The 13874-nt window shown below is 40.7% G+C and overlaps 1 protein-coding gene across 2 annotated transcripts; it reads left to right on the forward strand.

Moving 5' to 3' along the window:
• The first annotated feature begins 572 nt into the window (after positions 1-572).
• LOC128692922 (uncharacterized) lies at positions 573-13087 on the forward strand. 2 transcript variants are annotated; one of them, XM_053782256.2, is made up of 3 exons: positions 573-626; positions 5330-5492; positions 10198-13087. In XM_053782256.2, the coding sequence occupies exons 2-3, from the start codon at positions 5331-5333 to the stop codon at positions 11410-11412; spliced, it is 1377 nt and encodes a 458-aa protein (XP_053638231.1). In that variant the 5' UTR covers positions 573-626; position 5330; the 3' UTR covers positions 11413-13087. The 2 variants fall into 2 exon arrangements, with proteins under 2 accessions (XP_053638231.1, XP_069935936.1); XM_070079835.1 differs by lacking the exon at positions 573-626 and adding an exon at positions 658-802.
• Positions 13088-13874: the final 787 nt, after the last annotated feature.

The raw sequence follows: 13874 nt of genomic DNA on the forward strand, positions 1-13874 counted from the left end.
CCAGCGGTAGATATGGGACTGGCGGAACTGTTAACATTAAATTCGTCTTTACGTTCGTTTTTATAACCCAGGAGCCTTAATTCTAACCATTGATTGGCTCTGACGTGCTGCACCTCCCAAAATAAGTGCATTATCTTTAATTAAAGTCTCCTAAAATAACAATTTACATGTGAAGCAACACTGTGCCGGGATATTAACAGCTTGAATTGTATTTTAAACAATAAAATAATGCGTGATTTCTTATTAAGAGAACCGGGTCTTCATATTAACCAGCTTTATTTTGCTTAGTTGCAAAATGAATGCTGTATTTTATTATTTCGATAATATTATTTTTCACGTTTAAATCGCCGCATTTAAATTTCTTAATAAAAAATGTAAACAAAACCAGTTTTAAATGTTGTGGTTGTCACTAGTTCCTTAGAAGGCTGGGTACGCTAATAATATATTAAAACTAACTTCGACACTGTCTCACTAGCTTAAATTATACAATATTATATAATACCTCAACTTAGGTTATACTTGTATGATTACAATTATAGTTAACACTGAGGAGAGCATGTACTTAGGAGTGGAAGGAACTAAGGTAGTTGTGGCGGCTGTGAGAGGGGGAACAACAGTTGTGTCAGGTGCTTATATCTCTCTTTTAATGTGACCAACTGTCTTATTTAGCGTCTCAAGACACCAGTACTGTTATTCAAGAACAATCTTCTGGTTCGAGTACGGCCGTGAACACCTGCAAGTGTGTTAGTGGCGAATAAGAGAGTGAAGAGTAGTGGGGGCGGCCAGGCTGCTGGGATTGTTGGTTTGTACCAGATGTGTCACATGGTTGTAATAGCCTCCCAGGTGTGTCATGGTTGTAATAGCAGCCTCCCAGGTGTGTCATGGTTGTAATAGCAGCCTCCCAGGTTTGTCACATGGTTGTAATAGCAGCCTCCCAGGTGTGTCACATGGTTGTAATAGCCTCCCAGGTGTGTCATATGGTTGTAATAGCCTCCCAGGTGTGTCACATGGTTGTAATAGCCTCCCAGGTGTGTCACATGGTTGTAATAGCCTCCCAGGTGTGTCACATGGTTGTAATAGCCTCCCAGGTGTGTCACATGGTTGTAATAGCCTCCCAGGTGTGTCATGGTTGTAATAGCCTCCCAGGTGTGTCACATGGTTGTAATAGCAGCCACCCAGGTGTGTCACATAGTTGTAATAGCCTCCCAGGTGTCACATGGTTGTAATAGCAGCCTCCCAGGTGTGTCACATGGTTGTAATAGCCTCCCGGGTGTCACATGGTTGTAATAGCCTCCCAGATGTGTCACATGGTTGTAATAGCCTCCCAGGTGTGTCACATGGTTGTAATAGCCTCCCAGGTGTGTCACATGGTTGTAATAGCCTCCCAGGTGTGTCACATGGTTGTAATAGCAGCCACCCTGGTGTGTCACATGGTTGTAATAGCACACATGGTTGTAATAGCACCACATGGTTGTAATAGCAGCCACCCTGGTGTCTCACATGGTTGTAATAGCAGCCTCCCAGGTGTGTCACATGGTTGTAATAGCCTCCCAGGTATGTCACATGGTTGTAATAGCAGCCTCCCAGGTGTGTCACATGGTTGTAATAGCAGCCACCCTGGTGTCTCACATGGTTGTAATAGCAGCCACCCTGGTGTGTCACATGGTTGTAATAGCACCCACCCAGGTGTGTCACATGGTTGTAATAGCAGCCACCCTGGTGTGTCACATGGTTGTAATAGCACCCACCCAGGTGTGTCACATGGTTGTAATAGCAGCCTCCCAGGTGTGTCACATGGTTGTAATAGCCTCCCAGGTGTCACATGGTTGTAATAGCAGCCTCCCAGGTGTGTCACATGGTTGTAATAGCCTCCCAGGTGTCACATGGTTGTAATAGCCTCCCAGGTGTCACATGGTTGCAATAGCCTCCCAGCTGTGTCACATGGTTGTAATAGCCTCCCAGGTGTGTCACATGGTTGTAATAGTCACATGGTTGTAATAGCAGCCACCCTGGTGTGTCACATGGTTGTAATAGCAGCCTCCCAGGTGTGTCACATGGTTGTAATAGCAGCCTCCCAGGTGTGTCACATGGTTGTAATAGCCTCCCAGGTGTGTCACATGGTTGTAATAGCCTCCCAGGTGTGTCACATGGTTGTAATAGCAGCCTCCCAGGTGTATCATATGGTTGTAATAGCCTCCCAGGTGTGTCACATGGTTGTAATAACCACCCAGGTTTGTCACATGGTTGTAATAGCAGCGTCCCAGGTGTCACATGGTTGTAATAGCAGCCTCCCAGGTGTGTCACATGGTTATAGCAGCCACCCAGGTGTGTCACATGGTTGTAATAGCTTCCCAGGTGTGTCACATGGTTGTAATAGCAGCCTCCCAGGTGTCACATGGTTGTAATAGCAGCCTCCCAGGTGTGTCACATAGTTGTAACAGCAGCCTCCCAGGTGTGTCACATGATTGTAATAGCAGCCTCCCAGGTGCCACATGGCTGTAATAGCCTCCAAGGTGTGTCACATGGTTGTAATAGCCTCCCAGGTGTCAAAAGGTTGTAATAGCCACCCAGGTGCATCACTTGGTTGTAATAGCCACCCAGGTGTGTCACATGGTTGTAATAGCAGCCACTCAGGTGTGTTGCATGGTTATTGTAGTAGCCTCCCAGTTGCCACATGGTTCTAATAGCAGCCTCCCAGGTGTGTTGCATGGTTGTAATAGCAGCCTCCCAGGTGTGTCACATGGTTGTTATAGCAGCCACCCAGGTGTGTCACGTGGTTGTAATAGCCTCCCAGGTGTGTCACATGGTTGTAATAGCACCCTCCCAGGTTTGTCACATAGTTGTAACAGCAGTCTTCCAGGTGTGTCACATGGTTGTAATAACAGCCACCCAGGTGTGTCACATGGTTGTAATAGCCTCCCAAGTGTCACATGGTTATAATAGCAGCCACCCATGTGTCACATGGTTGTAATAGCAGCCTCTCAGGTGTGTTGCATGGTTGTTATAGCAGCCTCCCAGTTGTGACATGGTTGTAATAGCCTCCCAGGTGTGTTACATGGTTGTAATAGCAGCCTCCCAGGTATGTCACATGGTTGTAATAGCACCCTCCCAGGTGTGTCACATAGCTGCAATAGCACCCTCCCAGGTGTGTCACAGGTGTGCACTAGAAGACAAAAAGAATGCAGATGTAATATATACAGACTTTGCAAAAGCCTTCGATAGGTGTGACCATGGCGTAATAGCGCACAAATGCGGAAAAGTCGGTCGATGGATCTGTAATTTCCTCACTAGCAGAACACAGAGAGTAGTAGTCAACAGAGTTAAGTCCGAGGCAGCTACGGTGAAAAGCTCTGTTCCACAAGGCACAGTACTTGCTCCCATCTTGTTCCTCATCCTCATATCTGACAGACAAGGATGTCAGCCACAGCACCGTGTCTTCCTTTGCAGATGACACCCGAATCTGCATGACAGTGTCTTCCATTGCAGACACTGCAAGGCTCCAGGCGGACATCAACCAAATCTTTCAGTGGGCTGCAGAAAACAATATGAAGTTTAACGATGAGAAATTTCAATTACTCAGATATGGCAAACACGAGGAAATTAATTCGTCATCAGAGTACAAAACAAATTCTGGCCACAAAATAGAGCGAAACACCAACGTCAAAGACCTGGGAGTGATCATGTCGGAGGATCTCACCTTCAAGGACCATAACATTGTATCAATCGCATCTGCTAGAAAAATGACAGGATGGATAATGAGAACCTTCAAAACTAGGGATGCCAAGCCCATGATGGCACTCTTCAGGTCACTTGCTTTATCTAGGCTGGAATATTGCTGCACACTAACAGCACCTTTCAAGGCAGGTGAAATTGCTGACCTAGAAAATGTACAGAGAACCTTCACGGTGCGCATAACGGAGATAAAACACCTCAATTACTGGGAGCGCTTGAGGTTCCTGAACCAGTATTCCCTGGAACGCAGGCGGGAGAGATACATGATTATATACACCTGGAAAATCCTAGAGGGACTAGTACCAAACTTGCACACGAAAATCACTCACTACGAAAGCAAAAGACTTCTCAGATGATGCAACATCCCCCCAATGTAAAGCAGGGGTGTCACTAGCACGTTAAGAGACCATACAATAAGTGTCAGGGGCCCGAGACTGTTCAACTGCCTCCCAGCATACATAAGGGGTCTTACCAACAGACCCCTGGCAGTCTTCAAGCTGGCACTGGACAAGCACCTAAAGTCAGTTCCTGACCAGCCGGGCTGTGGCTCGTACGTTGATTTGCATGCAGCCAACAGTAACAGCCTGGTTGATCAGGCTCTGATCCACCAGGAGGCCTGGTCACAGACCGGGCTGCGGGGGCGTTGACCTCCAGAACTCTCTCCAGGTAAACTCCAGGTAAACAGTTGGAATAGCACCCTCCCAGGTGTGTCACATGGTTGTAATAGCAGCCACCCAGGTGTCAAATGGTTGTAATAGCAGCCTCCCAGGTGTCAAATGGTTGTAATAGCAGCCTCTTAGGTGTGTCACATGGTTGTAACAGCAGCCTTCCAGTTGTCACATGGTTGTAATAGCAGCCTCCCAGGTGTGTTGTGTGGTTGTAATAGCAGCCTCCCAGGTGTGTCACATGGTTGTAATAACAGCCTCCCAGGTGTGTCATGTGGTTGTAATAGCAGCCTCCCAGGTATGTCACATGGTTGTAATAACAGCCTCCCAGGTGTGTCATGTAGTTGTAATAACAGCCTCCCAGGTGTGTCATGTGGTTGTAATAGCAGCCACTCAGGCATGTCACATAGTTGTAATAGCAGCCACCCAGGTGTGTCACATGGTTTTAATAGCCTCCCAGGTGTGTCACATAGTTGTAATAGCAGCCTCCCAGGTGTCACATGGTTGTAATAGCCTCCCAAGTGTATCCCAGTTCCTGAGTACAGTGGACCCCCGGTTAACGATATTTTTTCACTCCAGAAGTATGTTCAGGTGCCAGTACTGACCGAATTTGTTCCCATAAGGAATATTGTGAAGTAGATTAGTCCATTTCAGACCCCCAAACATACACGTACAAACGCACTTACATAAATACACTTACATAATTGGTCGCATTCGGAGGTGATCGTTATGCGGGGGTCCACTGTACTGTATTTTGCTAGTTTAGTGGCACCTAGTTCCTGTAATGCACTTGAGTTTAAAAATAGAGTAAAAAAGGGAATGTCATTCTGGATACCTTATTTCTTATACATACATGTAATACTTTTGTTTACTGTTGAGCAAGGGCTTTTGTTTCAGTAGTTCTCATTATAGTTATTTATATTTTTTTCCAGGATGGCTGAGGTACTGACAGTAGTGGCTGAAGAAATGGGGAGAGTGTTTGGCATGGTGTGGAGTGGAGTCGGAGTTGCAATTCGTCTGAACAACCAAGTCATGACAACAGTTCTTAAGGCATCCACTCGTATTGTGCAGCTCCTTTTGCTCCTCACACACAAGGTGCACTACTAAACTTGGTATACAACCTTACACTTGTATACAAACCTGTATTTGCCACACTAGGGTCATGTACACTCATGTCATAGAAGGGTGCTCAGTGCCACTGAGAAAGGTCAGGTTGTGCTAACAGTCCTACAGTTTTTGATTATCTTTACATTACTGATACACAGTGCCAACAAGTTGATGAATATTCATCTGCTTTTGATTATCTCATTTTCCCTTTCATCATAGAGCCTGTTAAATTCATTTTAGGCTTCAGTGCCTGACAATTATTCTGCCTGCTTGGTTTGCCTTTTGTTTGGTCTCATCTTTAATGCAGAGTATCTTTATTTAAATCTGGTATAAAATGTGCTAAGAAGAATTTTTGCAGATTATTAATCCTGTAGGTTAGTAACCCAGCATCATAAGTTCTTAACAGTGGTGTACCTACTCTAGCTGTATTTCTGTAAGTGTTGAACATGTTGGTGGTTGATAATAAAGAGTAAATAAGTGTTTAAACAAGGAAGTTGTAGTAGCCTCTCCATGCCATTTATTACAGTGTTACTTTATTTCTCAAATACATTCATATTAAGTACTGTAACATATGCAGTAGGTAGTAGGTTGGTAGACAGCAACCACCCAGGGAAGTACTACCGTCCTGCCAGATGACTGTGAAACAAAAACCTGTAACTGTTTTGCATGATGGTAGGATTGCTGGTTTCTTTTTCTGTCTCATAAACACGCTAAGATAACAGGGATATCTTGCTACTCCTACTTACACTTTGGTCACACTTCACAGACACGCACATGCATATATATATATACATACATCTAGGTTTTTCTCCTTTTTCTAAATAGCTCTTGTTCTTTTTTATTTCTTCTATTGTCCATGGGGAAGTGGAAAAGAATCTTTCCTCCGTAAGCCATGCGTGTCGTATGAGGCGACTAAAATGCCGGGAGCAATGGGCTAGTAACCCCTTCTCCTGTATACAATTACTAAAAAAGAGAAGAAGAAAAACTTTATAAAACTGGGTTGCTTAAATGTGCGTGGATGTAGTGCGGATGACAAGAAACAGATGATTGCTGATGTTATGAATGAAAAGAAGTTGGATGTCCTGGCCCTAAGCGAAACAAAGCTGAAGGGGGTAGGAGAGTTTCAGTGGGGGGAAATAAATGGGATTAAATCTGGAGTATCTGAGAGAGTTAGAGCAAAGGAAGGGGTAGCAGTAATGTTAAATGATCAGTTATGGAAGGAGAAAAGAGAATATGAATGTGTAAATTCAAGAATTATGTGGATTAAAGTAAAGGTTGGATGCGAGAAGTGGGTCATAATAAGCGTGTATGCACCTGGAGAAGAGAGGAATGCAGAGGAGAGAGAGAGATTTTGGGAGATGTTAAGTGAATGTATAGGAGCCTTTGAACCAAGTGAGAGAGTAATTGTGGTAGGGGACTTGAATGCTAAAGTAGGAGAAACTTTTAGAGAGGGTGTGGTAGGTAAGTTTGGGGTGCCAGGTGTAAATGATAATGGGAGCCCTTTGATTGAACTTTGTATAGAAAGGGGTTTAGTTATAGGTAATACATATTTTAAGAAAAAGAGGATAAATAAGTATACACGATATGATGTAGGGCGAAATGACAGTAGTTTGTTGGATTATGTATTGGTAGATAAAAGACTGTTGAGTAGACTTCAGGATGTACATGTTTATAGAGGGGCCACAGATATATCAGATCACTTTCTAGTTGTAGCTACACTGAGAGTAAAAGGTAGATGGGATACAAGGAGAATAGAAGCATCAGGGAAGAGAGAGGTGAAGGTTTATAAACTAAAAGAGGAGGCAGTTAGGGTAAGATATAAACAGCTATTGGAGGATAGATGGGCTAATGAGAGCATAGGCAATGGGGTCGAAGAGGTATGGGGTAGGTTTAAAAATGTAGTGTTAGAGTGTTCAGCAGAAGTTTGTGGTTACAGGAAAGTGGGTGCAGGAGGGAAGAGGAGCGATTGGTGGAATGATGATGTAAAGAGAGTAGTAAGGGAGAAAAAGTTAGCATATGAGAAGTTTTTACAAAGTAGAAGTGATGCAAGGAGGGAAGAGTATATGGAGAAAAAGAGAGAAGTTAAGAGAGTGGTGAAGCAATGTAAAAAGAGAGCAAATGAGAGAGTGGGTGAGATGTTATCAACAAATTTTGTTGAAAATAAGAAAAAGTTTTGGAGTGAGATTAACAAGTTAAGAAAGCCTAGAGAACAAATGGATTTGTCAGTTAAAAATAGGAGAGGAGAGTTATTAAATGGAGAGGTAGAGGTATTGGGAAGATGGAAGGAATATTTTGAGGAATTGTTAAATGTTGATGAAGATAGGGAAGCTGTGATTTCGTGTATAGGGCAAGGAGGAATAACATCTTGTAGGAGTGAGGAAGAGCCAGTTGTGAGTGTGGGGGAAGTTCGTGAGGCAGTAGGTAAAATGAAAGGGGGTAAGGCAGCCGGGATTGATGGGATAAAGATAGAAATGTTAAAAGCAGGTGGGGATATAGTTTTGGAGTGGTTGGTGCAATTATTTAATAAATGTATGGAAGAGGGTAAGGTACCTAGGGATTGGCAGAGAGCATGCATAGTTCCTTTGTATAAAGGCAAAGGGGATAAAAGAGAGTGCAAAAATTATAGGGGGATAAGTCTGTTGAGTGTACCTGGTAAAGTGTATGGTAGAGTTATAATTGAAAGAATTAAGAGTAAGACGGAGAATAGGATAGCAGATGAACAAGGAGGCTTTAGGAAAGGTAGGGGGTGTGTGGACCAGGTGTTTACAGTGAAACATATAAGTGAACAGTATTTAGATAAGGCTAAAGAGGTCTTTGTGGCATTTATGGATTTGGAAAAGGCGTACGACAGGGTGGATAGGGGGGCAATGTGGCAGATGTTGCAAGTGTATGGTGTAGGAGGTAGGTTACTGAAAGCAGTGAAGAGTTTTTACGAGGATAGTGAGGCTCAAGTTAGAGTATGTAGGAAAGAGGGAAATTTTTTCCCAGTAAAAGTAGGCCTTAGACAAGGATGTGTGATGTCACCGTGGTTGTTTAATATATTTATAGATGGGGTTGTAAGAGAAGTAAATGCGAGGGTCTTGGCAAGAGGCGTGGAGTTAAAAGATAAAGAATCACACACAAAGTGGGAGTTGTCACAGCTGCTCTTTGCCGATGACACTGTGCTCTTGGGAGATTCTGAAGAGAAGTTGCAGAGATTGGTGGATGAATTTGGTAGGGTGTGCAAAAGAAGAAAATTAAAGGTGAATACAGGAAAGAGTAAGGTTATGAGGATAACAAAAAGATTAGGTGATGAAAGATTGAATATCAGATTGGAGGGAGAGAGTATGGAGGAGGTGAACGTATTCAGATATTTGGGAGTGGACGTGTCAGCGGATGGGTCTATGAAAGATGAGGTGAATCATAGAATTGATGAGGGAAAAAGAGTGAGTGGTGCACTTAGGAGTCTGTGGAGACAAAGAACTTTGTCCTTGGAGGCAAAGAGGGGAATGTATGAGAGTATAGTTTTACCAACGCTCTTATATGGGTGTGAAGCGTGGGTGATGAATGTTGCAGCGAGGAGAAGGCTGGAGGCAGTGGAGATGTCATGTCTGAGGGCAATGTGTGGTGTGAATATAATGCAGAGAATTCGTAGTTTGGAAGTTAGGAGGAGGTGCGGGATTACCAAAACTGTTGTCCAGAGGGCTGAGGAAGGGTTGTTGAGGTGGTTCGGACATGTAGAGAGAATGGAGCGAAACAGAATGACTTCAAGAGTGTATCAGTCTGTAGTGGAAGGAAGGCGGGGTAGGGGTCGGCCTAGGAAGGGTTGGAGGGAGGGGGTAAAGGAGGTTTTGTGTGCGAGGGGCTTGGACTTCCAGCAGGCATGCGTGAGCGTGTTTGATAGGAGTGAATGGAGACAAATGGTTTTTAATACTTGACGTGCTGTTGGAGTGTGAGCAAAGTAACATTTATGAAGGGATTCAGGGAAACCGGCAGGCCGGACTTGAGTCCTGGAGATGGGAAGTACAGTGCCTGCACTCTGAAGGAGGGGTGTTAATGTTGCAGTTTAAAAACTGTAGTGTAAAGCACCCTTCTGGCAAGACAGTGATGGAGTGAATGATGGTGAAAGTTTTTCTTTTTCGGGCCACCCTGCCTTGGTGGGAATCGGCCGGTGTGATAATAAATAAATAAATAATAACATATGCATGTTTGGTATAGGTGTGGTGAGTTCCAATATGTTTGGTGCAATTTAGTAAGGAAAAGTAGCTTTTATTTTTACTGATGTTTACATGCTGATGGTGGTAATGGTGATTGTGTGGTGGTGGTGGTAGTTGTGGGGGTGATGCAGCTTAAGCTGTTAAACATAGAAGGTAACTGAAGCTTCCTCCTACATATATGTAAGATGATAAACCTCACTACAAACAGGTCAGCTCAGTAGGTCCACAGTAACCTCCACACCCTTCATATATTTTAAGTTATGATTGACAGCAGATTGTTAATTAAGATAAACTGTATTACAATATATTTAACATCGTGTTTTTTCAGATTTGTTTGGTATATTTTGGAGTGTCTGGAATGCACCTTATTTTTCCTATTTCTTCATATCATTAACACTGTTTTAGATTAGATGACAGTGTTCATGAACTTAACTTGTTTTCTTTTTATAGATGTATGTATATAATTTATAAAATTTATTTTTGTTTTTCTTTTCCAGGCTGCTGATTTGTTTTCTGTACTAGCAACTGACCTCCTGCTCTTCTTTGGAGATATAGGAAATGCTGTACTTTCTGTGGAAACTGCAGTACGTGCTGTAGTAGTAACTCTTTTTAACTTTGTGAGCGGTATTTTCTTTGGCATGGCAGATGCAGCTGTATACTCATGTCAGCTTGTCCAAGCTTCATATTGTATCATTACTTCTGGTGTGGTATCTGCACTTATACATCTCGGTAAGGTCCTTATAGTGCTGAAACATGCTTTCATCTTGTTTGGCTCTTCAGTAGTGTTCCTAATAGGCTTTATTCCCAATGTGATATATCTTGTATTCACAGGCTTGATTTATCTTTTTTCATATGCTTATCTTAACTGCAGCCAGGCAGTGAACAGTACCTGGTTGTCGCTACAGTATGTTGCACGTGTGTGTAATTCTGGTATAATCACTTTCATTCATGATATACCACTTGAGGCAGTTATAGGTGTGGTGATGGGTTTGGCTGTAATTATTGTCTTAAAATATGCTCTCTTTTACATGATGGAAAACATGATTTTAGTCCCAGACATTCCATTACCTACTATGTTTGTAGTAGCGAGACAGAGATTTATTCGCTGGTATGTGTCAGTAGTGCGCCGAGCTCATGAGAGGCCACCAATAGAGATAGATACAGACGAGGAAGAGCTGGATGATACAAATGATGAGAATGGTAATGACAACAATGATAATGTACCTGATCTGAATCTACCTCAGAACCAGTTCTTTGCTTATCAGATAAATGTGGCTAATCCAGTTCCCAATCAGGTACACGAACCTGATAACTACCCTTTATTAAATGATGCAGCAGAGCCCCAAAATCCAGCACCAGTGCCACTTTTGCCAGCTGGCCTTACAAGACGGCCACTCACTCGGCAACGTATGCATGAACAATCTCAAGAAAACACTTCATTTGCACCTGAAAATAGTTTTACCAAAAGTAAAAATCGAGAGGAATCCACTAGCAGGGTAGATGGACAAGCTTATCAGCTTTATCGGGAATTAGAACAAGAACGCGAAGATCGTTTATGTGTTGTGTGCCAAGATCAAGTTAAGTGTGTCATATTACTGCCTTGTCGTCACTTGTGTCTGTGTGATGCCTGTCGCTCAGCTATCATCACCCGAGACAACACTTGCCCAGTCTGTCGTAGGCCTATCATACAGACACTCAGGGTTTATGTATGATTGGTGGCATTCAATATATTTTTTCTATTATTGAAAAATAAGAATTTCTTTTTTAATAATATTGAATTGAGAAGCCATTATTCTTTTCCATGAAAGATACGCTCTCTTGAGGGGAGTCTAGCAGTCATGAGAGAGCATTATGTAGTGTTTGCACTTTTTTCTATATATATCTCACTCTGCATTACTTTGGTAAATAAAAAAAAAATAGTCATAAACTGAAAATTTGGAATTTGATACTTTAGAGAATCAAGAAATTAATTTTGATACTAGGACTTTTATATGGTCATTGATGTGTAATATAATGTTTTGTCATTGTTATTATTAATTTAAAATTTCCCTTAGATTTCCCCAGTTGATTAGACAGAAGGATCATGGGTTAAAAATGCCTTCTGCCTTAATCCATCTGAATTTTATAAAGTTTACGACACAGCCAGAAAAGACATTACCTGGTTTACTAACTAAAGTATCATGTCACTGCATCTGTTAAGTTTTGAGAATTAGAAGTGATGTGTGAAATACAGCGTTTGGAAATCTTTTTTACTATCTTGATTGTCAATGAAGTTTTTGTAAGATATTTAATAGAACATGTGCTTATTATAATACAGTTTAGTGTTAATAAACCATTATAAAATGAAAGACTTTAAGGTTTCAAGAAAATAAATAAACATTTTAAAGAAGTTATTTAAAATGATGAGGATTTAGTATGGGATTTTGCACCACCTAATTAAATAATTACATGGTGTACATTATACATGCACACCCACAACAGGTATGATAGCACTGGAAGATATGACCTGCAGTACTTACATAGGTGTTTCTGATAAAATGTTTCTAGTTTTGTTCTGATAGATTGGCTCTTAAGTAAAATTTAACTTATATTGCTTTGCCTAAACAAAATAAATGTTATAAGTGATAACAGGTTTGAACTAATTTATAATCTTTGCCTTCATTTAATTATTTTTATTATGAAGAAAAGACTGATGCAGAGTAAGTTTTCACAATAAAATTTTGGTCCATGTAGAGCTTTATTAAGTCAGTGACTTTACAAAGAGCTAAACATTTGTGACAGTAAAATGTTTGTACTGCAGGTGTCTCTCTTCTTGATTACTGGTGGTAGTGTGCTGCTGTATCCTGATTTTTATGGGATGATAATTAAAGTAGATTGCTTCTGTTACTCATAGTATTTATAATTTTCAGTGCACAATAATGTTCACTGAGGAAAGTTGCTATTTTTTTTAATTTGTAATTATAATTTTAGTTTTCTCATATATGATTGTATCAAAGTCTTCTTATGAACATAAATTTTTTCCTTGGTCATTTGAAAACTTGTTCATGTCATGTTTCTAGAGATGATTGGGTATTACAATTCAAAATACATAGTGTATCAGTGGTCAACACACTTAACCAAAACATTATAATTTAAGTGGCCTGCTTTATACTTTTGTATTAATTTAAAAGATGTACGTATTAACAGAAATGGTGATAATTTACTGTCTTTCATAAAAGTATCTGAATTACAAATCTTTCTTGATGAATTGTGTTTCTCAGTACTAATTTACATTGCTTAAACATAAGAATGGTATACTGCTTTATAAACTGTGTAAGTGATGGGGTATGTAAAAAAAAAAAAAAGTCACACTACTGTGATGGGAAGAATTCTTAACCAACCAACAATTTAGAGAGGAACCTTCAGACATTAATGGTTCAGGATAGACTGAAATATTGTCTAAATATTCTTCCTCGAATTGTAGATTAATTGTGAATTATCTTACAGTATATACCTGTATAAGTTGTGTATATTTCATGAGCCAAGTTAATATTTTGATATATTAAAGTCAAATTATAGTTAAAATAATTTTTGCTTTTCAACTCAGTTCATCATATCATTATATTTATATCACAACATGCATTTTGAGGACAAACATGTATCTAAATTTGCAGCAGCATTGAGCCAAACACTTGTGATTTTCCAAGCCAGCCCATATCCAGGCTTCAGGAGTAGAAAGACTCTTGAAACTCATCGAAGGCATATCAAAGATATTGTTCATGATAATAGTAATGACTGACTCAAAAAAGCACAATTGTTAAAGCTTGAAAAGTGTATCATAATTGATAACAAACAGCAGTACTATTTGACCATATTGCTAGGATTCTTCATGTTCACCCTTTTCCACTATTGGCATATTGTACAGTATTTAGCCTTTGTTAAATTTCAGTAATTTAATAAAACTGTGGATATGAAACATGAAATGGATAATTGAAACAATCAGGTAATGTATCAGGTGTTGAAATACAAATGTACTGCATTGAGTTATCTTGTACTAAAATGTCATGAGTTAATTTTGCTACATAGTTAACATTAATTCATTCACAGCTAATCAACTAATTTAAGATGAAACTAGACAATGTTTTAGCCCATGCAGGACTATTACCAAGCCACTTGTGACTTGCTAAGGGCTCAT

This window comes from Cherax quadricarinatus, unplaced genomic scaffold (genome assembly GCF_038502225.1).
Source record: "Cherax quadricarinatus isolate ZL_2023a unplaced genomic scaffold, ASM3850222v1 Contig26, whole genome shotgun sequence".
In the NCBI taxonomy this organism is placed as follows: Eukaryota; Metazoa; Arthropoda; class Malacostraca; order Decapoda; family Parastacidae; genus Cherax; species Cherax quadricarinatus.